The sequence below is a fragment of the Onychostruthus taczanowskii genome, unplaced genomic scaffold (genome assembly GCF_017590055.1).
Source record: "Onychostruthus taczanowskii isolate IOZ18803 unplaced genomic scaffold, ASM1759005v1 scaffold3, whole genome shotgun sequence".
In the NCBI taxonomy this organism is placed as follows: Eukaryota; Metazoa; Chordata; class Aves; order Passeriformes; family Passeridae; genus Onychostruthus; species Onychostruthus taczanowskii.
In genome coordinates this window covers 20,916,927-20,944,224 of record NW_024500349.1, presented here as the reverse complement: position 1 = coordinate 20,944,224, position 27,298 = coordinate 20,916,927, and the positions used below count along the sequence as shown (strand labels likewise).

The window sequence follows — 27,298 nt, the reverse complement described above, 5'->3', positions numbered from 1 at the left end:
TTGTCTTCAACAAACTTGCAGCTGTCATATCTTGTCATATAGGAACATCATTACATTCCTTTTCTCACTTTCCATGTTATTGGATCTTATTTTCCTAGGTCTGAAAGTCATTGTAAATTCACTTGTTGAGTCTGTTAAGAAGCTCTTGGATGTGCTGATCCTGACTGTGTTTTGCTTGAGTGTATTTGCACTAATAGGCCTCCAGCTCTTTATGGGCAATTTAAAATCCAAATGTGTCCTCAATAATACTCTGTACAATGACTCATTATGTAAGGATCCCAAGATATATGTACCAAATAATGAAGGTAAATGTTTTTCTTTTCTCCCTTTACATAATCTTCCTATGTATGTATTGATTTTTCACAGGGATATTAAGGTATAGTTGCATGTATTTCTGCCAAGAAGGTTTGTCCCTCCATTTGCACAAGCAGTAGTATGAAGTCTCTGGGACAACTGAATATGAGATTAGAGAATCTTGGATTTGGAGAAAGACCAGCAGTCTGTGGGATAGAAGGGACTGAGTCTTCTATAAGCATTTTCTTCTTTATCTCTGCATTGCACAGGGATATTACTTTTAGGGGTACTGCACAGGGAATGATTTTTTCCATCATTTACTCTGTATTTCATGGATTTTGTCTACTTCTCATAGAGATTCTAATTTTTACCAAAGATCAAATAAAATCTTACATTGTTAGTTGTGCAGCAAATTGTTACCATTTATTTTAAATTGCCAGAGAGAGAGATCTGCTGAGAATCAGTCCTTTGTAGGGAAAGGATCTTTCACAGAGGTTTGATCCATCAGAGTATTTATAAAGTGCAGTAATGTTTGGCTTACTGACAGAAAGCTACAGAAACTGAAAACTTCTGATTTTATGATTATTTGATTTTTTTTTCATTAGAACAATGCTACAGATTGAAAGACTCTTCTGAAATATTGCTGTGTGGGTACAGTGCAGATCCCTAGTAAGTGGACAAAGCAGTTTTAGTACTTTCTTAATTTTTTCCTCCAGATGAACTGTGGTTTTATTTCTGGTCTAAAGGAATGGTGACGATTATTCAGGAGTAAGAAATGGATCTGTGGGTCTATTATTAAATTAAAACCCACAAATTTCACACCAGAAAAGGAATGAAGTACCAGAATGCAGCCAATTTTATATGTACTTTGTTGCTAACTACTGGGAGTATAATGATAAAGCAGAATGATATAAATGAGAAGGGGAACAGATCACTAAAGACTTTTTAGATATTAATAAATTCTCCTCTCCTCGTCTTGGTGAATTATTCAAAAATAAAGGTGTTTTCATTTTTCACCGCTCTCTGTATTTGTTAGGACATATCCACATCAGTGAGAGGTTTTGTCTAGTCTCGAACTAAGGTTTCTGTCTAGTTTTCTTTACTAGACAAATGAATTTCTGGAATGGTGAGATATGAATCAGCCCTTCTGGCAGGAATATTTTGGGGAATAAAAAATGAAACCTCTTTTCAGACAAACTGAATGAATCTTTATTTGTCACTGTGTATTGGATGCTTTCAGATTCAATTGAATCTCCATAAGTAAGTATTATGGAATCTACATAAGTATTGTTTAACATTTCTTTTGTGGTTTGAAGTGAGTGTCCAGAAAACTACACCTGTGAGAAGATTGGGAACAATCCTGATTTTGGTTATACAAGTTTTGATCATTTTGGCTGGGCCTTCCTCTCTGTGTTCCGGCTGATGACCCAGGACTACTGGGAGCGTCTCTACAGACAAGTGGGTACTTTTTTTACCTCTTGGAGTGACTTAGGTGTGCAATTCAGAGCTTTATGTCCAATAGAAAAGTCTGTATTAGTTTTAACATTATTGACACCAATTTTCTTCTAAAATTAATGTAAATATTAAAGAAGTAGAGTCAAGTGACTGAGCTGTAGCACGTTCTACAAGTGATGTTGGGTGGGCGCAACCCCGCTGTGGATGCTCATAGTTTTGTTGGTGAACACACTCAGGTCAGTGGTTAAGAGCTAAATAAGACTTAAATATTTGTATGTAACCACCCAAGGATTGGGATATGGAGCAGATCCAGCCAGGGAGCTCCTTGCTACTGTAGGGAATGTGAGGATTTTGTCACATTCTCTGTTCGTCTTCCTTTTAAGTGCTGAGACCTCACCAAACCTTTTGGCTCAACGTACACACTTTCATTTTTGACAACATGGCACTAAAAAAATTGGGGAACTTTATGCTTTGATTCTGAGAGTTGAATGTAACTTCTCAATTCTGTGATTTAAAAAAAAAAAAAAAAAAGATGTAAAAATACCCGTAGAGAACTTCCTGGATCCCTTACATCTCTACAGTGCCTTTTCCACACAGGAACAATATTCTCTGCCTTGTTCTGTACCTTTCATATTGGCCCATTTGAAATCTTTTTTCCATCAGCCTTTATTAACTGTGACTTTTTTAAATGGAGGCAGCGTCTTGTGCCATTTGAACACCACGTGACTTTTAGTTTTAATGTCTCAGAGCTTAATTTTGAACCATCTCTTCTGCTACCTTTTAAAAAAATATAAGAATAAGATGATCAGTCTAAATGTTGTCTCTGATTCTGTAATTAAAACGTCTTTCATAATTGTATAGATAATCCTAGCTTTCATCTTTATTGCTTTATTCATTAATTTCTTCCACAGTCACCTGTTTAAGTCTTAGCAGATGAATTTGTCTTCTCATAGCTTAAACTCTGATGATCATTTGTCTAACTTGCTGGAAGACATTTGATTTATTTTAAGAATGTGATTTGTTAATTCTTTTCTGCAGTATGTGACATTATTATGTATAACTTAGACCAGAAACAGATCCTGCTGTGGTTCATTGAAAACACTGCAGTGCATTAAACTTTTGTATTGCATAGAAAAATAAATTGTTTAAAGGTATTTTGAAATTGCTTTGTAAATATTAGTTTGTTTGGAATTTATTACCACTTTTGCCTTTTCCTCACAGACCATCCGTACCTCTGGAGTGTCCTGCATCTTTTTTTTTATGGCAGTCATCTTCTTCTGCTCATTTTATCTCTTCAATCTGATCTTGGCTGTGGTAACTATGGCGTATGAAGAGGAAAACAGAGCAACCCGTGCTGAAACAGAGGCAAAGGAAAAACTGCTTCAGGATGCCAGACAAATTATAGAGAAGGAACAGGTTTGTAAATTATCATACATAATCTGTAGTTCCTTTTGTTTCTGATGTTTGTGAATTAGGGAAATAATGTTTGGAGTTAAACATGGGCTTGTTACAATACTTCCTGACACTTCATTTCTCTTTATGTCTTTACAAATGCACATATGCATGTATATATATGTTAAAATACATAAATGTCCCTGTGATACAAAAACCCATCACGAATCCAAGTTACAACTTATCAAGTTCTAGGATTTGCAGACCTGACATTGTACAGGAATGGCTTTCTGGTAAGAAAGTAACTTTCATGGTATTGTATGAATGCTGCACTCCATAGTTTGCCCTGTTCTTGTACAGTACCATTAGTGCTATGCCCAAAAATTCCTTTCTCTGGGTACCCCATCCTGATATTACTGCAGGGAGGAAGCATGAGTGGATACATTTTATCTTCTACCTTAAATAAAAAATATCTCTGATTTACTCCTAGCAGTCAGAAAAGTCAGACTTGTAAGAAGACAAACAAATTCTCTAGCAACTATCAAATTTCATCTTTAAAGTGTTAGGCATCACCATTTTACCAAGTTCCTCCTCTACAATTGTTGACAGCTCAGTAATGTTTCTGTGCCTGACATTCCACCTAGCCAGGCTTTGCTTAGGCTTTTCTTCCTTCTGTTTTTCTTTTTTCTTCTTTCTATTGTTCTTTCAACAGGATTAAGATTTAGGAAAATTTAACATTTTAGGATTAGTTTTAGCCCTTTGTCTTCTGCTGTCTTGGACTCAAGTTCCTTTTCAAATCAAGAAAAGGAAAGTGAAAAGATAAGCCACAATGCTTTGTAAATCAGATATAAAATACAATATTTAAAGTGACAAGGGCAGACTTTAATTAGAGTAGCTCACAGGTAACCCTTCTTTGTCTTTCAGAATTGTGAATAGCATTTTGTACTCCTGTCTGATGGCAGTTTAACATTTGAAACCTAGGAATTGTCAGTACAAATAATTCAGATAGCATAATAATTACCTGTATATGATCCTAATCCATGCATTGCTATTTGCCTTGAATTAACAGACAGATGTTCTGCTTTTCCTGTTACAGATGTTGGCTGTGGAAGAAAGCAGTAAGGCCTTGCATGCTAGATCTGAAATGCCAGTTGCTGACTTGAAAAATTCAGAAGGAAAAGAAAGCAATAAAGAAACACCTACTTCAAGGCAAAACTTAATTTCAGATGACCAGGAAAATGAGGAGCAAATATTTCGTTCACAGCCTGATCGATGCCACAAGAAGCTTGTAAGTATTTGAAATAGAAAATACATTCATTAGATTTGCATGTGATGTGACAATTCAAGGATGAGATTTTGGGAGCAGAGGGAGCCAGCATTACCTGCACCTGAAAGGGAAGTTGGAAGTGGCTCTCAGTGGTACACTTATGGCACATCACAGACCTGTGCTCTGAGAGCTGTGGTAAGATCTGTCAACATCTCTGTACAGCAGAAAAAAAATATAAAATTCTTAAGTTTAAGAGTTTTCCTAAAGACTTAACTAATTTTTTTAAATTTTATTTTTAAATTATTATTATTTTCTACACACAGCTCATTCTCTGACCTAAATATTTAGGATAGGGCCTAGTTCAGTATGAAGATTTCTGATCTTAGGAGTGTGATTCACTTGCTGACTTTAAGCATCTGTTGCCAGTTTAGATGCTCTTGCATATGGTGGATATTCTAGATATCTTTAATATCTGTGGCACACCTTCCAGCACTTTGTGGATATCTCATAAACTTTACAGCACCTCAAATATTGTTAAATTCCTACATTTAGGCAACTAGATTGTGTCCAAGGTTTGGATTTTTTGGGGTTTTTAAAGTTTCTATATGTGTTTTATGTTCTAAACTCCCAGAGTCAAGTGGAGATTTAATTTTTCAGGTCACAGATTGGTACCTAGTGACATTAGAGCTTTTCTAGTGTCTTGGCTTTCACCTCCTCCATGGAAGGGCACAGATGTTACGTGCCATGTCTGCTACTGTGGATGTCTCAACTACCAAATGTCTCAGTAGACCATCTCAAATTTATTTATGTGAACCAAACTTATCAGAAACATATATCTCCCATATACTGGGATTTTAAATGCATTGCACAGATGGATAAATTAAACATGGATATCTAAAATGTTAGGCTGAATCTCACACATATTGTTTCACATCTTGTTTACAGCAGTGATTTCTGGCTCCTCTGCTGACCACTCATTTTTAAGTCCATTAAGAAACTTCTACTGAGACTCACTATTCTTTCTCTGCTTAATTTTGGAGATTTTTTTTCCCACAGTACCTTTGCCACTGACAAAATAGTCTTCTTCTAGAAGACCATCCCAACTTTAATCTTTCTCTGTCTCTTTGTCAACACCTTCATTTAGATACCTATATTTAGATATTTTAACCTTGAGCTGAATCTTTCAAAATAATTCTCAGGCAATTATCCTTATTACTTAATTATTTTCAACAATATCTTAAAAGAAAGCTTCTCATGCCCTTATACTGGTTTCATCCCATGACAGATTGTCTTTGGCTTCTGAGAGAACACGAGAATTGTTCCACTCATCTCACTGAAAATGAAAATTTTCCCATAGCAGAGCTAAGAGAAATAATGTTCCAACTTGTGTCTTGTTTGAAAAGTATCCTTGAAGGGGAGTTTTTCTCAGACACATAATCCGAGCTGAAATTGATTAAATTCTCATTCTGACAGTCATCATGGTCAGAATTTCTTCTAAATTCTGTAATCCTAGCTATAATAAATTCTGTATTCGAGCTGAAGGAATCCAAATCACCCACTTGGCAGCCACCTGTCATCTCCTTTAGTAAAGCATTTGCTTCTTGTAGTGTCAGTAATGTTTTTCCTGCTGTGTTAAGAATGTAATTCAATTTTGTGACCTAGTTTGGTTCTGCTGCACTTATAGGAAATGCTGTGACACAGCCCATGGTAGTGTTTTATTGTACCTTTTCAGAAAAAAAAAAAAGTCTTTTCATAAGAGGTGTCATTTTTTTTATGGCTGTTTATTCCTATTTAACTTTATTCTTCTGTGTCTGTGACTGTGCTGCAGGAGATGTATGAGACAGGAGATAAATTTGGATTATTTGCCAGACTTACTTCTGCAAGGCTACAAAGTCTGCAGTGGTGGATGCCAAATGTAATCTGGATTTTTATATCTCAGAAATAACACCTTCAGACCTTTCCAAGGTTCCTTCCCCTCTCTGTGTCCAAGGAATGACAAAGTTCTGAAGATCTCTAGGACATCCTATAGCATGATCCAAGCAGTGTGAGCTTCTCCAATGCAGATTTTGACCTTTAGTCAAATAAGAATAATCTGCAACAAATGTGGCAGTTTATTCCATGTTCTGACAACTACTGGTAGTACAAACTCTGCTGTTTGAGGACTCCCCAAACAATGTCCTCTCTACTTTCATCACAAAAAGAGGCTAAAGGTGCTAAGTCAAAGAGAAAAGCATATTGGGTAGAAGCTTTTTGGTAGGACAGAATGAGTTTATAAAGATTACTTCTCTAGTGTACATCCCTATTTTAAATCCCAATTTGTCAGAGGACTTCTCATGCCCAGTTATTTCCTTCAGCAGAAGATCTGTGAGCAGCAGTGACCAGTTCAGTGTGGGTGAATGACCTTGTCCTTTCCAAAAACACAACTCTGAAGGTTCCCTAACAGCTGTGAATTTCAGCAAGAAGTCTGAGAGCTTTAGTCAGGCTGGAGCACAAATTATTCAGGGTTTTCTGAAACACCAGATCTTAGAGAAGAGAATGAAGGGTGACTTGCACTGGCCATGATTACAAGTCTTTGGAGCCTTTTGGATTTAGAAAAAAAAAAAACAGAGGGGAAAATGAACATTTTAGCACTGTGGTATCAATTCATTTTATAGGTTTGTTCTTTGACAGCTCTATCAGCTAAGTTTTGCTTAAATTTTCATTAGAATATCAGAGTGACAAAGAGAAATAATTGTTATTAAACTTTTAAGGACAAAGATATCAGTTTCATTCCCTGAATAACAGTTTTACAGAATAAGTTTATAAAAATCCTAATATCATAAGAGTTTGAGGTAACATTATGATATATTTTTGTTCATTTATCCCTCCCAAAAAAGAAAATTATGCAAATCCAGTTTTGCTGAGAGGGAATACTAAAGTACAGTATGGCATGTGGTGTGGTCAGTCTGTCCACTCCCAGTCTGTCAGGTTCCTTGTCATCTCGTAGTTCTAATGAAAACAAAAGTAGTGCCATCCTGGTTTTAGGCAGTTCAATATTAGTTAGGTCTTGATAGGATTAATAGGGATAAAAATCCCAATAATTTGTATTAATTATGTGACTATTTTTCATATTAATACATGATTATTTATTAATAATTAGGAATTCATAATTAAATAGCCAGTAGTTTATTCAAACTGATGGTCATAGTTCTTTTGATCTGTTGTTTTTATCATTCACTGGAAAGACAGGTTGATTCATTTCATTTGCCCCCTGTTGATGTTTTTATCATTCTTTTATAATGGAAATATAACTGCTAATTAAATATCTTGAGAAAGAAAAAAAAATTATTGAAATATTGTACTGATTTTGATGAAATGTTCTTTGTCTTCAAACACCTGATTTTTTTTTTTTTGGTTTGTTTTATGCTCTCTCAGCAAGTTAAAGCTTCACTATAATGTATATTTGAAAAGATATTATTTATCACATGCTGGATGTAATTTTTGTATTGCAAGTATTGTAATATTTGTATTGCAATTATTATGTCTTCATGTTCCCCTGTTATATTATCTTCTGCTGTCTTTCTAACAAAGAGGCAGATCCTGCTGGACTATGAGGTCTCAATGGATGCTATCAATGATCCTGTCCGAAGACAGAGGTTAATGAGTGCAGCCACAATTCTTACAGATAATTCAAGTAAGCCATTCTTTCCTCTTTTTCCTGTGGTGATTGTGTGACTCCACCTGAGAGATCAAACTGTCACAAGCACCATTATTTTAAAAGGGGAAATTATGCTGCCAAATGTAAATTTCAATAAAATAAATATTCTCATATCTCCTGTAACTCGCAATTACCAAGGGTAAATTTTGCCTGATCTTTATTAGTCTGTGATTAGTTTGTGCAGAATGAGCTAAACAATGTTTTTCAATTATGCCATTCTGCTCATATGAGATTGACTTTTCAATATATTCAATTATTGTCTTTTTCTTCATTTTGTGGTAAATATTCTCATATCTCCTGTAACTCGCAATTACCAAGGGTAAATTTTGCCTGACCTTTATTAGTCTGTGATTAGTTTGTGCAGAATGAGCTAAATAATTTTTTCCATGATGCCATTCTGCTCATGTGAGATTGACTTTTCAATCTTTTCAATGAATTATTGTCTTTTTCTTCATTCTGTGATATTCTACAAAGGATTATTCATATGTTACTTTCCCTCTTTGTCTGACAGAGTCAAAACTGAACTGTCCTACATTCTGGAAAAATTTCCCTCAAAAGTATCTAATTTGGAATTGTTGTCCATTCTGGAGAGCAGTCAAAGAGAAGATGAAATTGGTGATTTTGAATCCATTTGTTGATCTGTTAATCATGGTTTGCATTATCTTGAATACCTTGTTCCTGGCTATGGAGTACCCTGGCATGCAATCAGTATACCAACGACTGATTTCTCTAAGTGACCAGGTAAGTTAAGCCTATATAAGATTAAAAATTGAGTTATAACCCTGTATTTATACTGGGACACTTCCATAAGGAGACAGACTTTTTCAGTGACTTTTTTTCTGAATTTCATGTTTATCTTTCCAGATCTTCACCCTGATTTTTACTGTAGAAATGATCTTGAAAATCATTGCTCTAGATCCTTACTACTATTTCCAGGAAAAGTGGAATATTTTTGATAGCTTGGTTGTTTTGATTGGCCTAGCAAGCTTTGGAACAAATCTGTCACCTTTCAGGCTGGTAATTATTTATTAAAATTAAAAAATCACTTATTTTTTTAAAAGTGCATGTGTTGTACAGTGAAATACCCTCATGATTTTACTGATGAATATGTTAAATCTGTTTTCTTTATTGATAAGTAGTAAGACAACATGAGCTTTTAATTGATTTTAATTGCATCAAAACAATTAAAAGGCTTTCTTTGGGGAAGAAATAGTGATATCACTGCAGTAAAGATAAATGTAGAAAATGTGGGGTCTGGCTTTCTTGTGTGCTGTGCTATCTGGGCTGTTTTAACTTTTTTTCTTTTCCTTGTGTTTTATTTACAGCTCAGGATCTTCAAATTGGCAAAGTCCTGGCCAGCCTTAAATACTCTTATGAAAATAATTTTACATTCATTTGGTGCACTGAGTAACCTCACTCTGGTTTTGGCAATCACTGTGTTTATTTTTGCTGTAGTAGGAATGCAGATTTTGGGCAGTGATTATAGCACAAATTCCGCTAAAATAAGCCCCAATGGCAAATTACGCTGGCACATGAAAGATTTTAGTCATTCAATCCTCATTATATTCCGAATATTGTGTGGAGAATGGATTGAAACTATGTGGGAATGCATGGAAGTGGCTGGAAAAAGGAAATGTCTCACCATTTTCTTGCTTGTCCTGGTGCTAGGAAACCTGGTGGTGAGTTTCAAGTCAGTTTTCAGTCCCTACTAAATGCATCCAGTTACTTTTTTCTTTGGAGGAAAACTCAACTGTTTGAAAAGTATTCACTTTATTCTCTTTTCTGGGTGTCACTTGACATATGGTTTTGTTCTGTCTCCTTTTTTCCCTTTTCCCCTTTCTTTCTCTTCCTCCCACAAGACATAGAAGCAAAATAAAATTATTCCTTCTATCCAGAGTATAGAAGTGCAGAGCTTATCATAATTGGGTGTCAGATATCTTAATCTTTTGTATTGATGGGATGGGATCAAATCACCAAACTGTTGAGTGCTTTTAATGCATAACACATTGCCTCTGTGTTATCAAAAGTTTACAGAACCCAGATTTTTGGGTTTATACTAGATCTAATGTAAATTTACTGGCAGAAAAAATATTTTTGATCTGCTTGGTTTGTTGGTCTATACCAGATCCTTTTTGATGGTGATGTAATTAAAATTCATCTTTGCATACTGTTTTTCTACGTCTGCCTCCTCATACACTATGGACTTCAAAGCATGTGAAAATATATGTGACATACCCAAACTCTCACCTCCCTCCTTTTTTCTCCTGCCAGTCCTTCCAGAAGGAGCCATATCATGCCATAACAACATTCCAGAGTACTAGTAAATGAAAATATATGTGACATACCCAAACTCTCACCTCCCTCCTTTTTTCTCCTGCCAGTCCTTCCAGAAGGAGCCAAATCATGCCATAACAATATTCCAAAGTAATAGTAATGAATTTCATTATTTAGTAGTAGTTAATGAAAGTGAGTTTGAGAGTCTCTGAAGTGTCTCTTCTGTTAGCAATAGTGTCTCCAACTTATTTATTTTAAGGTCCTCAACCTGTTCATTGCTTTGCTGCTGAGTTCATTCAACATTGATGGCCCAGAGGGACAAGAGGAGCCTCGAGAAGGGACTAAATACCAGATTGCCATTGCACAGATTCACGAGACCTTGAAGGCTGTCAAAGACAGAATTTGGGATCACTGCTGCAAAAGAATGAGGGGAAGCCTCAGAAGAACAGACAAAAAGAAGACTTTAGCAGAAGTTTCTGGGAAGGGCATAGAGGTTACTAATTATGCCATGACACATGTCAGGAAATACATAGACAACAGCTCCTTTGATATAGAGTGTTGCCATGTGGAAGAGAATTCCTCCATAGCAAGGAAATATGAAGAAATTTTGACCAGCCACAGTACCTGTGTTCCCATTACAGCAGCAGAGGCTTACCCCAAGGAAGGTGATGATGGGCACATTTTGCACACAGCTGTAGAATACAGGAAACAGGTAAGGAATATTGGTATTTGAAAAATTATTGTGACTTGCATCTGTAAATGCAATCTCAAAGACTCAACAGTAAATATTATCCTTTCTGTCATTTCTCCCATTTTACTTTCTTCTTCTAGTACAAGGGCTACCAAATATTCTTGGTTATTCAGTGTTGAATATATGTTGAATATTCACTTTTTCATCATTCTCCTCAATGACAGCCAAAATTCTGCTTCTGATTGTTTTGTTTCCATTTATTTCTGTCAATTGATAAAGTTCAATTAAGACATTCTTTCTTTTTGTCTCCTTTGCCTTACACCTGGATTTTTTGGAAGGCAGGCCTCTTGTGTTGATTATATGTTGCTTCTCAATTGCATGGAATGCAAAGGGAATGTAAACAAAAGCTACACCTTAAAAAATAAATTCTTAGTATTTTTGGGGTTTTTTTAAAAATCACCTGTTCACCTCCATGGTACTTTTGACTCCCCTTTACTTTTGACTCCACAATATCTCTTGATTTTGTTGTGTTGGGCAAGATAAGTTTTTCTGCATGTGATTTTTACTGCCATGACAGCTGTACAGAGGCATTTAGGGATACTGGAGATATTTCAGGTATCTGTCACATCCACTCAGGATTGTCATATATGGAGCAGGAGCTATAGGAACTCTTTTCACAGCATCACAGAATTGTTAGGGTTGGAGGGATCTTTTTTTGGATGGATTAGCTCATGGTCAGTGTCTAGGTGGACTGCCAGGATCCATTTTGTATGATTTTGGTCATAGTAGGAAGCATTATCAGTGCAGTCTCTTAGGACAAATTCTCAAAGAAGTAGAAATTGCTGATCACCTTAGAATCATCCGTGGCTGTTTCAAATGTCTTGCCCATAAGCATTTGATGTCAGAAATTCATTCCCTGCTGCAGTGGAATCTGGTATTTCTTGGAATTTGTAGTGTCAGAAGGACTGAGGACTGATTCTGATCACTTAGATCTTCTGCCTATAACTGGAAGCATAAATCTTTTACAAGCATTTTAGGAAAACTATTTAATTATTCGTAAAAAGATAAACTTGCTAGTGAAAGATTCTCTTCTCATTGAACCTACATGATCTTTAAGGCCCCTTCCAAACCAAACACCCAAATCATTCTGTGATTATATGAGTCTAAACTTCATGGATGTTTTACATTCTGTTAAATCATTTTGCCTTTTAAGAATGACTGTCAGGAAAAAAATAAATGGAAAATCAACTGATTTGCATCATTTCGTGCAGGGAGACAAATTAAGACACAGAGAACAGTGGCAGAATTCAAACAGCTTCAATCAGAATTCTGGGACTTCTGAAACTGCAAATGCTTTCACAGTAACACACCCAAAGAAAGATCAAAAAGAGGTAATTATAAATTTTATCATTTTATATTAATATGCTGGGCCTTCCTTCCCCTCTTCAAGCCTTTTGAGACATGATTTGTATCTCTAAAAATGGACTGGCCTGAAGAAATCAGAGTTTTCTCTACAACTGTAAAATAATACAATATTTTCTAAACATTTCCCTTCCTTCAAGTCCACTGTAGATAACTAAAAGAAACCAAGAAACTTGTCAAAATAAAGTGATAGAAACAAAAAGTAGGGATTGGCTAGTTCTGTCCTATTATTTATAATTTATTTTGGTAGTTCAGCAACAGAAAGATAATTTATACACTGCAAATTTCTTTTGGGGAGGGAGAGGAGATTATAGTTTTCATTTATTTTAGGTTTGTTACCCTTATTAATGAAAAGCAAATAAATTCTTTTCTTAAATTCCTAAATTCTTTCATTCTTAAATTCTTTTCCTTTGCAGAAATATCATTCTGTTCGTAGCTTTTCTGAAGGCAGCACTGTGGATCCAGTGGTTCTTCTGGAGATGTTCTCCCAGACTAAAAACTCCCAGCTGCCTAAGGACTGTTTTGTAGAAAGTAGGAATCCCCAAGGGGCTTTTTTTTAAAAAGAGGGAATCTTTTTTTTTTTTTTTTTTTTTTTTGGTACTGCACTAATGCCAAATGAACCAGTGTTCAAAAATATCCGTTTGGAGCATGTCCAGATTAGCAGGAACTGTTTGCCTGCTCATCCCAGTTTGGATATCTGCCTTTGATCACCTCAACTTCTTCTTAGACTCTGTTGGTTCAATCCTGCTCCCTTTACAGATTAATGAAGAGTGTTTCTACACAGGGCAGTGAACAGAGTACAGATGTTATGTCTCTGCAGTGCAATAAAGTTAAATAATTAGTAAAAATAATAATTTACTGACCTGATAGTAAGGCAACATCTCTTTTCAAAATTAAAAAAAAAAAAAAGATAAAAAATGCAGAAAATAAACACATTTTTAGATAGAAGTAAAGGCTTCTTTTGTGCCCACAAGGCTTTCTGCAGAAGGACATAAAAAGATGTTATTCCATCTTTTATAAGTTATAAAAGTCTGTTATTCCATGTATGTGTTGCTTTATTAAAAGAGATTTTTTTTGGCATAAAAACTTTTCTTTAGCTTCAGATCATTTCAATAACAGCATCATTTCATAGATAAAAGAGCACATTCTTCCTATAATATGCAAAAGGCCTTTTTTAGATGTTTCATACTTTTTAAATTCATATCTCAACATTTTCCATTGAACCAAAATGCTGTTCTCTCTCTTTTCAGGTTGTGTTGAGTGTTTCCCATGTTGTGTAGTGGATATCACAAAGTTTCCAGGCAGAACTTGGTGGAACTTTAGAAAAACCTGCTACAGAATTGTGAACCATAGTGGGTTTGAATATTTTATGGTTTTTATGATTGTATTGAGCAGCGCCGCACTGGTAAATTTCATTTAATTTCTCCACTTTTGAATTAATTGTTCTCAGTAAAGGAATTTATTTATTGAATTGCTTTCTTCTGCTCTGACATTCCTTTCCCCAGGAAGAGACAAGTGTGTAATAAATATAACCTTTAGAAGTTATAATGCTTTCCTCCACTTGGATAAGATATTTAAATAGATGGATTTAAATATATGGACTCATAGTTCTTCATTGAACATAGTTCTTTATTCTTTTTTTGTTAATTACAAAGCTAAACCAGAGCCTGATATTACTTGGGAAAGCTTGAAAAAAATAAATAGCACTTCTAAATTTGTAAAGCAAACTAGCTACTCAGTAAAAATGTAGATTGAAAATTATCCAAACATTATGATCAGAAGCTAAAAGTGAAGGTGGCTGTAAATTGGTAGGTGAGGTAATGTTTCATTGTTACTCTGATCATATCGCATTTCTACTGAAGAATAAGGGAAGAATTATTTTATTTGAAAGTATATTCACTGTCTACTGAGAGTAACTTGTTAAATAAAATATTATATAATGCAGAAGGAACATAACCAAATAGTCTGAAGGCGATCTATGTCGCAGATGTCAGAATTGCCAACTAAAGTCTGCTCTCTGTACGTTAAATTCAGGTTGTTCCCTGAACTGTAGATTTTAACTGTCTGCTTTAAAATTCTCCTGACAAAACCTCCAGGGGAACTCCCTGGTGCCTTGGTTGGAAAAGACAGATGTTTGTAAGGAAGGCAGGAGCCTTCCTTGAAATGGAAAATGTAAAACCTCTCCCTCCAAATTATTATAATTTTGAAATTAAGGGGCTCTCAGGCAAAGATATGGGAGTAGGAATAACAGTTCTTTATTAGGAAAATAAAAATAAAAAAGCAGTAATACAGAACACCACTGCCAGAGTGAGAGCAGGAGCTGAGCCCTGTGTGTCAGGGTGGTGGCACAGTCCCATCCCATGGGGGCTCAGCCCTCCTGCAGTGCCAGCTGTGCTTCTGCTGGAGCAGGGATCCTGCACAAGGCTGCAGTTTTCCTCTGCAGCTCCAGGGCTGCTGGAGATGGGCCTGCTCTTCCTCTGGGAATGCAGGGCAGGAGAAAGCTGCTCCTCTGGGAATGCAGTGGGCAAAGGCTGCTGTGCTGTTCCAGGCTCAGATTGTATCCAGGTAGGAATGCTTGGCTCCTGCCCTGGGCGGAGCATCTCCCCATGGGATGCTGGAATTTGATCAGCCCTGCAGGGACACTCAGTGGCCATGGACAGCAGAGATCTCCTGGAGGGAGGATTGGCTGTGGGAGAGATAAAGAAAAAACTGCCCCATGGACAGAGGAGAATTGTCCCAGCCCTGGCAGATGGCAATAGAATACAAACCCCAGCCACATCTTCTAACCTAAGACACCTGGGATTCCAGTGAGGGCTCCTCTGTGTTCATGGGGAACCAAACTGAAGGAAGGAAGGAAGGAAACTGAGTTATTTTTAATGTTGAACAAAAAATTAGTTGGTACCCAGGTGCAATATAACAGAACAATAAAAATTACTTGCCATCAAAGATGATTTGCAGTGTTGAGAACTTTCCCATTTCTAAGATACACTTGTCCTCTTGCAAAAAGGGACTTGTCCATTTTTTGCTTGTTTATAAAGTTTACTGATATGAAATTTTCTGAATGAGTATGAATGAGCATCAGACCACCACACACGTCCATGGCTTGTAATAAAATTAAATGAGATGGTGATCACAGAAAGAATGCTCAGAAAACCAGGGGAGAAGTGGATGAAAGGAAAATTGCAGACATTGCCAAAGACTTGTGGAGGAAATAATGCAAGGTGTTAAAAGCAATTGGGAATAGATTGGTGACATGAAAAAAATTTAAAATAAATTAGCAAGGCAGCAAATACTTTAAACATCAGCAAACACTCTAAAACTTCAAGGTCAAGGTTTAGCTGAAAAAATGTGCACTAAAATTTAAAATAAATTAGCAAGGCAGCAAATACTTTAAACATGAGCAAACACTGATGTGAATGACAGCAATCAGAGAAACATTTCCCTAAAACCTCAAGGTCAAGGTTTAGCTGAAAAAACATGCACCTTCAGGAGTGAGCAGTTCCAGATGAGGTGTTTGTCACATTTTTCCATGTCTGTGTTACAACTCTGCAGGATGACTCAAGATGACTCATTTGGAAGGTCAGAGTCTGACAGACACTGGTTAATTCTTAATTCACTGGTTAATGTATTCAATTCAGGCTTTCTTGTGAAGAATTTTTGATCAACCCCTTCAAAATTGTCAACTAGATTGGGAAGCCAAAATTTTTTAGCCACAACTGACCCTGGTCAGACATTTTTTGAAGTGTTGAACATAAAAACTTGAAAGTATGAGATTTTTCAATCAGTGTGAAAATTGTGTGAAAATTAACTTATTTTAAAATTTACCTTTTTACTTTTAAGTATAAAAATAAGTGGTGGTTGTCCATAATTTAATATGGAATGGTTATAATAAGCCAAACTATTTATTCTTGTGCAATTCAAAAATAATATTCTGTGAAACTATTGACCTGTTTTAAAACTGAATTCTGAAATTCCAGGCATTTGAAGATGTTCACCTGCAGAAGAGGGAAAAAGTGAAAATTATCCTAGATTATGCTGATATCATATTTACCTACACCTTTTTTACGGAGATGCTTCTGAAATGGGTAGCTTTTGGTCTGCACAGTTATTTCACAAATTCTTGGTGTTTGCTTGACTTCATCATTGTGTGCGTAAGTATTATACTCAGCTTGTCCTACATTTTAATTTTTGATATTTTCTATATAGAGAACTACCTGTAAATTGTGATTTTGAATTAATACAAGTCTTAAAAACAGTTTCCAAAAGCTAAAAATCTTCAATCCAAAAGCGGCTTTAGGACTTTAAATGGAAATTGTCACTAATGATCAAGAAGTTGCTGAAGGAAATTTTATTAGGTATCATCATCATTGAGGACCATAATGGTTCTAAAAACTTGTTCAGTTGTAGAGAGATAGTTCAGTTAGTGATCAGAAATAAAATCAAAATAAAAGTAGAAAATGTGAAGTTACTGACAGTTCTGGACTAGGTGATCTTAAAGGCTCCTTCCAACCCAAACCAAATCTTTGATTTTGGCATCTAAAAAGAGAAAAAAAGACAGAGTTCCTTCCTTGAAGAAGAAGAAATTTAAATGGCAAAGACAGCTGAAAAGCATGGTTGGAAAAATAATTTACCAGGGAATTAAAAATAGGGAAGTAACTTTTGCTTTGCACAGCCTTTAAGAGCAATGCTGGAACCACCAAGAGTGAGATAAGTGCAGTGTTCAATACATACACATTTGCTCTGAATGTAGAAAATGTTAAATATTATAATCATGCTGTATAAAAAATGGAACATATTTTCTTGTCAACATCACACTGGGACTGTTCTGACATTAAATATTTTAAAATAAGGATGTCTAAACTGCTGACTTGTGACATCAAAGTAGCTTTTGATAGACTCAGGATAGTCAGCATTGAAAGTCATGAAGCACTAGGAAATTTCAACAGAAAGATCTAATATTATGACTATTTGTAAAGAATACTTGAGCCGTTACAGTTTTCTAATGTAAACAGCAGTCCCAACCAGAAGATAAGCATGGAACTATCCAATGGCTGAACAATGAGGCAGCAAATTCAAATAAGAAGGAAGGCACAAACCATGAACCGTGAAAAAACCTAATTATTTAAACTATCTAAAACGAACCAGATGCACATTCCCATCCTCAGTTATGATAACAAATTCCTGTATACACTTTTGAGAATAACTATGTAGAAAATGGGAGTATTTAATCTGAATAAACCTTTCTGGTCTGGTACTGTATGGAAGTATGGTAGTTACCAGTTTGATTGTTATACTAACATTAAACAAAATTATATTACCTGTTTAAAAAATCAAATTAGAATTAACTCAATTTTTTTCATATGTTAGAAAAGAATGAGATAAGATTATATTGTAATAACTTTAAATGTGTATTTTCTTTATTTGACTTAGTGGTGAAATATACTATAACTTTCATCTTAGGATTGTCTACTAATATAGATAAAATAAAATTTTGTATGCCATTTAATGATCCCAGTTCCAATTCAATGAACACAGCTGTCCTTTGTTTCCTGGGGACAAAATTCTGTTTCTGAAGATTCCTCACCTTGTTCCTCTGGGACCAGCCTGAAATCTCTCAGGACTTTCAGAGCACTGCGGCCTCTACGAGCTTTGTCAAGATTTGAAGGGATAAAGGTAAAGATCTAGGGAGGGTCTGGGTTTTTATATGGATGAGAGATTTCAATAGATACAGAAGAAGTAAAAATCAGTGGCTTTCTGGGAAAAGAAATAATTGAATTCAATTAATGAATTATTTTCATTAATTTCATTCAGGTTGTTGTGAATGCACTCTTTGGAGCCATCCCCTCCATCTTCAACGTTCTGCTCGTCTGTGTTGTCTTTTGGCTCCTCTTTAATGTTCTAGGAGTCAAATGGCTTGGAAGCAGATTTTGGAAATGCACACTCAAAAAAAATAGTACTGATTTCATTAATGGCAAAAGAGATTGTATTTCCAACAATGGGACATGGACAAATAGTGCTGTAAATTTTGACAATGTTGGCATGGGATACTTGGCTCTTCTCCAAGTGGTAAGTTCTATAAAAACATGCTCATCTTTGTTTTCTTCAAGGACTGGGTTGAGCAGCCCAACCAAGCCACACCCCTATGCTCCTGTTTATCTCACTGAAACTGGGGATTTTTTAGCTTCCATTAATATTTTCCTCGTCTAAGAGCTGCTCACCTCCTCCTAAAGAACACTTGGGCACATGCATGCAGCCTTTTGCTACAATCAATAACTCTTTCACAGCTTTTCAATTTTGTTTTAAATTTAATTTCTGTTTTCATTTTGATTAACAAACTAAGCTTGAAATAGTCTGCCTGTTACTGTATTTAAAGTTATTCTTGTTTTCTCTAGTTCAGAGTGGATAAGAAAGAAAACTCATGGACCAATTTATTTAGAATTCTGTGTCTTCTTTTGTTGTAAAAATCCTGAAGTGTTGGGGTGCTAATTCACTGAGCTTCCTAACACCACAACAAAGGAGAGAAAGGCATTTTTAAAAAGTCTCTGTTATCTTTGTATATTTTCTAGATGTTCTTTGCTCTGGATCCTCCAGAATGTTCTATGATAAAAATTGCAGGATGAAGGTGTCTGCTGTTTTGTTAGAAATTGTTTTTTTTCCTTTTAAGTTGTATTTGCTAGTTAAGCTGAAACTTTTAGTGTTCTTTTGTTTTTACAAAAATTTCAAGTTAACAAGAGTTAGCCTTAAAGCATTTGACATGAATCATGACTTTTCATTTCAGGATAATTTTTTCTCTGTAATAAACTCCAGTGAATCATACTTCCAAGCATATCTTAGAATTGATGCATATTTTTTACAGCATGCTTTTCTTTTTTTCCACAACTATTAACACATTTATATTAGCAATAGCTATTTTTTCTCTTAGTTGCAACAAACAATGCATTTTCTTTCAGGCAACTTTTAAAGGTTGGATGGATATTATGTATGCAGCAGTAGATTCACGTGAGGTATGTCACTGAAATTAAATTTTAGTTATTTTCCCTTTCCTTCTTCCCTTTTCTATCTATAAATTTAATTTTTCAGCTTTGTTTGCAACACCAGGTCAAAAATGCAAGTGGATGAGTGCATCCAGGTACACAGTGAAACAATAATCCTTGGAGTACCAAATATCTGAAACTTAGATAAAAGAAACTTGTCACAATAGAGGGCAAGATAATATATAATTTTGTACAAGTCTGATTTGGAAACAGAATATGGCTGTGCCTCTGAAGCAAATTCCCTTCCTTTTTAAACATGTGCAGTAGAAATGAAACAGCCTGCAGCTTTATCAGTGATTTGAGAAAGTTTTCTTCCCTACATTTGACACCCTCGCTATTTCTTCCCCATTTGCATGTCATGTTTCTCACTCTCATACTAGCACTGAGTTTTAACTTTTCTGTATTTAGCTGACTTTGCATTTTTTCTTGCTCATTCCATCACTGTACTCTTGACTGTAGTTACAGAGCTGCTAAATAACAATATTGTTCCTTGTATGGCTGGTTTAAATTGCTTCTTGCCTGGGATAGCATCCCAAAGGAGGGAATTCACCATTAGGTTTAATCTGAGCAGTTTTTCTAATCAGGGCATTCACAAGATCCCTTCTAATTGGACCTGTTTATTTGTTACTAAAAAAAAATTGCTAGAGCAGGATTTGGGTTTGTTTTTCATTATCTTTACAAACAGTAACAAGATAGAGCAAGACAGTTCTACTTGTACATTTAGATAAAGGTATAAATATGCAGAAATAATTTATCCCTCTTGACAATAAAAATATTTGCTATAATAAATTGGAAATGCTAAAGCTGAAATTATCTCAATTTTACCTATATTATTTTTCTGGTTTGATTTTTTTTTTTAACAGATTGATCAACAGCCCGAGTTTGAAGCACGCTTACGCATGTATGCGTTCTTTGTGGTTTTCATTATTTTTGGATCTTTCTTCATGCTGAACCTTTTCATTGGAGTGGTTATCAGCAATTTTAACCAGCAAAGGAAAAAGATAAGTACTACATGAGCTAACCCACGGTCTCCTGTAATCCCAGTTTGATTAAGTGAATGCTGGTTGACATCTAGAGGTCTGACATTTTGAAATAAGTGTTTTACTAGATACATTTAAAAGAACAACATTTCAAACCAAGTTTTGTAAACAGGAATCCCCTCTTCCTTAAGGTTTTTACCTGTGAATTCTATTTTCCTGAATTTGCTCTGAGTAGAGGACGAGGAAGAAGGAGTGAGTAGCATTAGAAATGAGAAGTCAAAAAGTTACCTAGACTTTGCTACAGGAGAGTGGAATTCTTTTCTTCTGCTTTGAAGATTTGCTTTGGGTAACAGAAAAACCCTTTTTGCTGAGAGTAAACACCTCACAAATGTGAGCAGGGTAGTCAGTCATGGACGAAAGTCATGGAAGGAGGAACCTCTGCTTTCCTGGTAAAGAACATTGAAAAGGTCTTGTCAACAGAACTTCTAAAACTAGCTGCACATTAAAAAGTCATTCATCTACGAAATAAACCTACAGATTAATTTAGTGAGGTTTTAAAAAAATTCTGCATTGGGTTCCTCCTCCATGACCCCAGGAGGAAGCTGTGTAGAAATTTAAAGGCTGCTTTAAGCCCATGAAGCAATGACTGCTTCCACTTTTCTCCTCCTATTTGTTATATTCCCTGTTGTTATTCAGTAAAAAATGGAAGGCAAAATCTTAGAATGGAAAATGCAGCAAAGAAAAGCAACAGTCATCCCTCCCTGGAATACTTCACCTTCCTGGTGCCAAGATTGTTTATCAATTGAGTTCTGTCCTGATTTATTTAAGGGTTTAAAGTGTCCAGAATGTAGAGGAAAATTGGGCCAATCAATCCACTTGGAAGTCTTACAACAAATAAGTATCTTGCTCATTGAAAAAATACCAGAAAAGCAGACCCCAACAGGAGGTTTACAATTTCAAAATTTCCATTGGAAGACAGAATTTCTACTGGAATAGTTTATTATTTCCATAGGCTGACTTACACACCAAGTGTCAAAGCATTACTGCCTTTGGTAGAGGAAAATAGAAATAAAATCCACAAGAAATTCTTCTGTTCTCTGAATTTGCACAGAGAAAAGATGTGTAGGGATTGAGGAACAGCAGTCCAACTTCACTGTAAGAATTTTCTTTTATAACAAAGTCCATGTTACAATAATCCCAATAGATAAAAAGGTTAAGTAGTTTATAAGCTTGAAGATTTGATAGAAGTTTATGTGGATGTAACACTTTTTTACTTTTCTTAGTACATGTTGCAACTGACATTTTTTATTTTTCATTTTTCTCTTTCATTTCTTTTCTTTTTCTTTGGGTGTTTCACTGAGATTCCATGTAGTGAAGTTAAGCAGAATTTTGAGATGTTTTGCTGGAGTGATTCCAATTGCAGATGCCCTGCTGAACATTGTTATTTGTTTGTTGTACAAAATGCTGATCACTCAGTGCTTGTATGATGAGTGATTTCTGATTACTGGGTTCCAAGTGGTTGCTCAGTAATACAGGTGGTGTGGATGATAATAAGAAATTCATTTCCAGGAACTTCCCATAGAACTTCGTCCCAAAATTCTTATTCATCATCCTCTATTTACTTGCTAGTCCAGCAATCTACTTCTGCTTCTGCCTTTCCCAAAAATATAAAATATTCTACTTCTTGATCAATCTTATGTAATTTTAAAAATAGGAAATAAATTTGCAAAACTTTGAAAAGGCTCTCACACTTGAGGGAATTGACTTGGGATCACTGCCTGGACTTGACTTTCATGATCAAAGATCAAGGGGAAAAGGAGAAATGGTGAAGTTACTTTTGGTCTCTGTGCTCTCTTAGGTCCCACTGATGACAACTGTCACTTGCTGTCTTTAACATAAATTTGTTGGTATTTATTTGACTTCATCTGAACAACAATTTTTTTTTTTTTCTTTACTTAGGTGGGAAAGATCTATTTTTGACTGAGGAACAGAAAAAGTACTATAATGCCCTAAAAAAACTTGGATCCAAGAAACCTCAAAAACCCATCCCAAGACCATCGGTGAGACCACCTTAAGAAGAATATGACAGAGGATATAAATAAGATGATATTTAAACTCAGTAGCCAGGAATTGGGAAATAAACTTTGCATTAGAGCCCCTCATTTTCCTCAGTTAATCCAGTATTTATATTTTACTTTCTTTTATTTAAAAATTCCATCCTACACAGTTATCTTTGAGGGTATAAATTAAGGAAATTTACCACTTACTTATCACCTACTCAAATGTACAAACTTTTTAAACCAGTTCATATTAAGTATTTGATATTCATAACATGATCTTGGTTATTTAATTTGCATGATGTTCTTCTGCAACTAGATTGGATTATTGCAAGTTAGAATGAATAGAGAGCAGTACATGCCCCATGGCTGTTATTTGCTTTTAAATAATCTTATGCTTTATTTCTTACATTTTCTTAAATTAAATTCCAGGCTTGTCTTTGCACAGTAACTACTCAGAGTTTTTCCTGCTTATGACATTTTAATTAGAATTGCTTATCCTGAAATATCTACTTCAATAAGTATTTCTATTAAAAGAGCAATCACAATGTACTCTGAATGTTTTCCTGCTGTATATTTTTTCTAAGCCAATGTGCTTGCACAATGCCTGAAAATACTGAAAATACGGTGAGTTTTCTTTGAGAGTCTAAAAAAAATCACCAAAAAATGCTTCTAGTAACTTGTTATTAATTTATGTTATCTTAAATTTCTTTTCTAAGCACAAATTACTGATTAATATTTGAATGCAGGCTGGGTCCCAGAAGTGGCATTAAGTAGTTCTTCTTCTCTCCACAGAATGCATTCCTAGGATTGCTGTTTGACATCGTATCTCACAAAGCTTTTGACATCACCATTGTGATTTTCATCTGTCTAAATATGATTGTTATGATGGCAGAAAGCAACCACAAAGGCACCAAAGATGTTCTTAACAAAATCAACTATTTTTTTGTGGCTGTATTCACTGCAGAATGTGTCTTAAAAATACTGGCCTTAAGGCACTACTACTTTGGAAGTGGCTGGAACGTGTTTGATTTCAGTGTTGTGATCCTTTCAATAGTGAGTAAGTATCAATCACTAGGTCAGGTAATGTGTCTTACCAATATTAAGCCAAATTCCAGTTTGAAGTAACCACCTAGATATGCTTTATAAAAAAATTCCAGATCCATTGTACTATTTCAAACTATCTGCTAAGTGATTCCTTCTAAAAGGATGCATTTTTGTTTTCCCTTATATTATTGCAGAGTACTAAAAGGTAAACAGAGTTTTCAAATTTTTAAGTATAATTTTTATTGAGGAATTAACAGAATATGATTTTAATTCAGTAACATCTTTCTAAAGTTATTGTACTTTAACTCTTGTCTAACATTTTATGCTTTCAATTTACATGTTGTCACGTTAGCTGTTGTTTTCACAGGAAGAGAAAATTCAGGTTAAAAGTACATTTGCATCAAAAATGGGGATTAATTTAATTTTCCAGGACTTCCCCTTAAGAAGGCAGAGCCAATTGCAGATTTGGAAAGCTCAGGAAAACTTGGTTGCTCAACACCATACTAAACCTGGACCACTATTTGTGACTGAGAAAAATTATTAAAAGTGGCTTGTATTTTTTTTTTGGCTCTTTAAATAAGACCAGATACTTATCATTTAGTCTGCAAAGGGTGATATACAGCTCTAGTTTCTTGTAAAGTTTATTTTGTCTGTTCTTCCTACTCAGGCTCAGGTCATATCATATAATAAAGGATGGGAAAAAAAACCTGCTGAGTTCTCTGCTTCTTGCCTAAGCATAGCAGCCTTTTGCCACCCTGTACAACCCAGAAAAATTATGACTTCTTCACTCTTCTGTTTGTAATCATTTGCATTGCTACTGTGTCATTACTGAGATAGCAGGGTCATAGAATGAGGTGTTATGAGGGATACACACTGAGAGACAATTTTCCTTTATTTCCTTCTTGCTCTTCTCTGATCTCATTTGAGTGCCAGGCATTAGTCAAAGTCTCACATTTAAGCTTTGGCCTAAAGAAGAAGCAGCACTCAGACAGTGGCTCAGAGGCAGTCCCAGAGCTTCCAGCACAAGACCTGAATGGATTTTAAAGGATTTTTTAGGTACTTGAGCAATGAATGCATATATTTACTCCCTAAATTAGAGAAACTTGGAAGAATGCAGCTTCCAAACTATGCAGAAATCTTGATGCCTCTTTTATATTGAAACATATTACAATTTTTCTTTCTTTACCTAAGCTTTTATCTGAGCAGTTTCAGAACTGATGACGTTTATATTGAGACCAGTGTAATGTGATCAGTGCTACTGCCGACACCTAAACACAGAATATAACAAAACAGACATTAATTTGACTAACTTGACCTGACAGCACTTTGTTTTCTTTTTCCTTTCAAAGGTCTTGGAGTTTCTGAAGTGTTTCAATCTTTCTTCTCCCCCACGGTTTTGAGAACCCTTCGTTTGGCGCGGGTTGGCCGAATCCTGAGAATAGTTCGCAAAGCCAGAGGGATTCGAACTCTTCTTTTTGCACTGCTCATGTCCCTTCCTGCCCTGGTCAACATTGGCCTTTTGCTTTTCCTGATTATGTTCATTTATGCCATCGTGGGCATGGCAAACTTTGCCTGTCTTCCCTTGGGGGGTGGGATTGATGATATTTTCAACTTCCAGACATTTTGTGGTAGCATTCTCTGCCTCTTCCAGATTACTACATCAGCTGGCTGGGATGCTCTCCTGGCCCCTGTGCTAAGGGAATCTGATAAATGTGTTCTCCAATTAAATGTAACAGGAACAGAGAAAAATAATTGTGTAAATAAGGGCTTTGGTATTTTATATTTTGTAAGCTATATCATTATATCGTTTCTCATTGTTGTAAATATGTACATAGCAGTCATTTTAGAGAACTTCAGTGTTGCCACTGAGGAGAGCACAGATCCTCTTTGTGAGGATGACTTTGATATGTTTTATGAGACATGGGGAAAGTTTGACCCTCTGGCAACGCAGTTTATAGATTATTCTGCTCTCTCAGACTTTGCAGATGCACTGGATGACCCCTTGCGCATCCCAAAGCCCAACAAAATCCAGCTGATAGCCATGGACATCCCTATAGTCAGTGGAGATAAGATCCACTGCTTGGATATCTTGCTGGCTTTCACTAAAAGGGTCTTGGGAGAATATGGAGATCTGGGGAGTCTTGAATTAAACATGGAAGAAAAGATTACAGCTGTCAATCCATCTAAAAGTTGTTACAGCCCAATTTCTTCGACCCTTAAAAGAAAACAAGAGGAAGTGTCAGCTCTTGTTATTCAAAGGGCCTTCAGGAGGCACTTGACACAACGTTCTCTTCAAAATATGTCTTTATACCACTGTAAACATAACAGTGCTGTCTTTGAACGAGAAATACAGGACAAGCAAAGTCTTCTTGAATCACTGCTTAATGAAAATCATGGTAGGAAGGCAGATAAATTACGTCCTGCTTCTTCCATATCCCTCCCTTGAGTTTGTGATGGCTTTGCTGAGACAAACAGCAATAAGCTTGACACATGAGGTCACCCCTGGCTGCAGCATTTCCAATTAAACCAATGTCACTTATTTTCAGATGGAGACCATATTTTGATCCTACAAATACTCTACATTTAGAATAATACTGGCAGCCTTCAAGTATTGTAACTGTTCAGATTTGCAAATGCTCCTTAAAGCACTTAAACTTTGAACAACTATGTCATAAATATTAGAGGAAAATCTCAAACCATAGAATTTTTTTCCTCAGCTACTGGATCTGGTGAGTTAATTTTTTCAGCTGTCATTTTTATATTAGTTCATGTGCTTACAGAAGAAGTCTGTAAAAGATCAGTTGTAAGCATTTATTTATAAACACACAAGGATATAGAATAAGGTATATGTTTTTAGGGAAAACCAATTTTTCCAAAAAGGCTTTATTGTAGCAAAATTAAGTAAGAACTGCACTTCTGTAAAGAGCTCACTCAAGACACTTGGTGTCTAATTTTGATGGTTTTGGGACCATCATCTTCCTAATATCTTTGAATGGATTTGTTTATGTCTAAGAATTTTTGAGGTGTCTTTACACAAACACCTTAAGGGATTTAACAGATCATCCTCAGGTACCTGTGCCTGAAAGTTGTATCATTCAGTATATGAAAATTGTTGTAATCATAATTAAAATCAAATAACATTGTGCAGGAGCTATTGTTTCCAGAAAGGAATAATTGTACATAAAATTCCATCATTATACTTTATCCCTAGAAAGCACTAAAGAAGTTCATGGTATATCTTGTGAGGTAGCATTTATTAAATTTAGAGAAAGCATTTATTTCATTGATTCTGAAAAAAAAAATGTATGAACAATGTTACTGGGTATTTGTATTTTGGAATATGACTGGTTTGGATTCTTCAATAAAGACTTCAGATGCTTAATGTTTTTGTCTATTTTATAAGTATCTTCAATTTCATTTATTACAAGACAATCTATTATTGAGGGGTAGAACAACAGTAATATAATTTTCCCAAAGTAGCTACCTATTAGCAAAAGATAACTGAAAATATTTTGCTATTCACAGGGAGGCAGGAAAGATTTAGCATTTTCAGGCCAAGAATATAAAGAAAAATAAGGCAATGAATTTTTACTGTAATTTACCTTCTTAAATACTATTAAAATAGGACAGATTTAGTCAAAATGAAGCTATTTTCAGGACAAATAAAGGCACAGGCAAGCTAAGAGTT

General features: G+C 35.4%; 1 protein-coding gene across 1 annotated transcript in view; it reads left to right on the top strand.

Moving 5' to 3' along the window:
- Window positions 1–26,056, top strand: part of LOC121338015 (sodium channel protein type 5 subunit alpha-like) — a 32,456-nt gene extending 6,400 nt beyond the window's left edge. The window contains exons 6-25 of the mRNA XM_041408559.1: window positions 99–305; window positions 900–963; window positions 1,611–1,752; window positions 2,971–3,165; window positions 4,238–4,429; window positions 7,979–8,081; window positions 8,617–8,846; window positions 8,970–9,122; window positions 9,431–9,784; window positions 10,639–11,091; window positions 12,909–13,023; window positions 13,743–13,897; window positions 16,470–16,643; window positions 18,028–18,165; window positions 18,304–18,558; window positions 19,443–19,496; window positions 20,390–20,531; window positions 22,466–22,566; window positions 23,359–23,623; window positions 24,960–26,056. Coding sequence (XP_041264493.1) covers window positions 99–305; window positions 900–963; window positions 1,611–1,752; window positions 2,971–3,165; window positions 4,238–4,429; window positions 7,979–8,081; window positions 8,617–8,846; window positions 8,970–9,122; window positions 9,431–9,784; window positions 10,639–11,091; window positions 12,909–13,023; window positions 13,743–13,897; window positions 16,470–16,643; window positions 18,028–18,165; window positions 18,304–18,558; window positions 19,443–19,496; window positions 20,390–20,531; window positions 22,466–22,566; window positions 23,359–23,623; window positions 24,960–26,056 — 4,589 coding nt within the window. The remainder of the gene's footprint in view (window positions 1–98; window positions 306–899; window positions 964–1,610; window positions 1,753–2,970; window positions 3,166–4,237; window positions 4,430–7,978; window positions 8,082–8,616; window positions 8,847–8,969; window positions 9,123–9,430; window positions 9,785–10,638; window positions 11,092–12,908; window positions 13,024–13,742; window positions 13,898–16,469; window positions 16,644–18,027; window positions 18,166–18,303; window positions 18,559–19,442; window positions 19,497–20,389; window positions 20,532–22,465; window positions 22,567–23,358; window positions 23,624–24,959) is intronic.
- The last annotated feature ends 1,242 nt before the right edge of the window (window positions 26,057–27,298 follow it).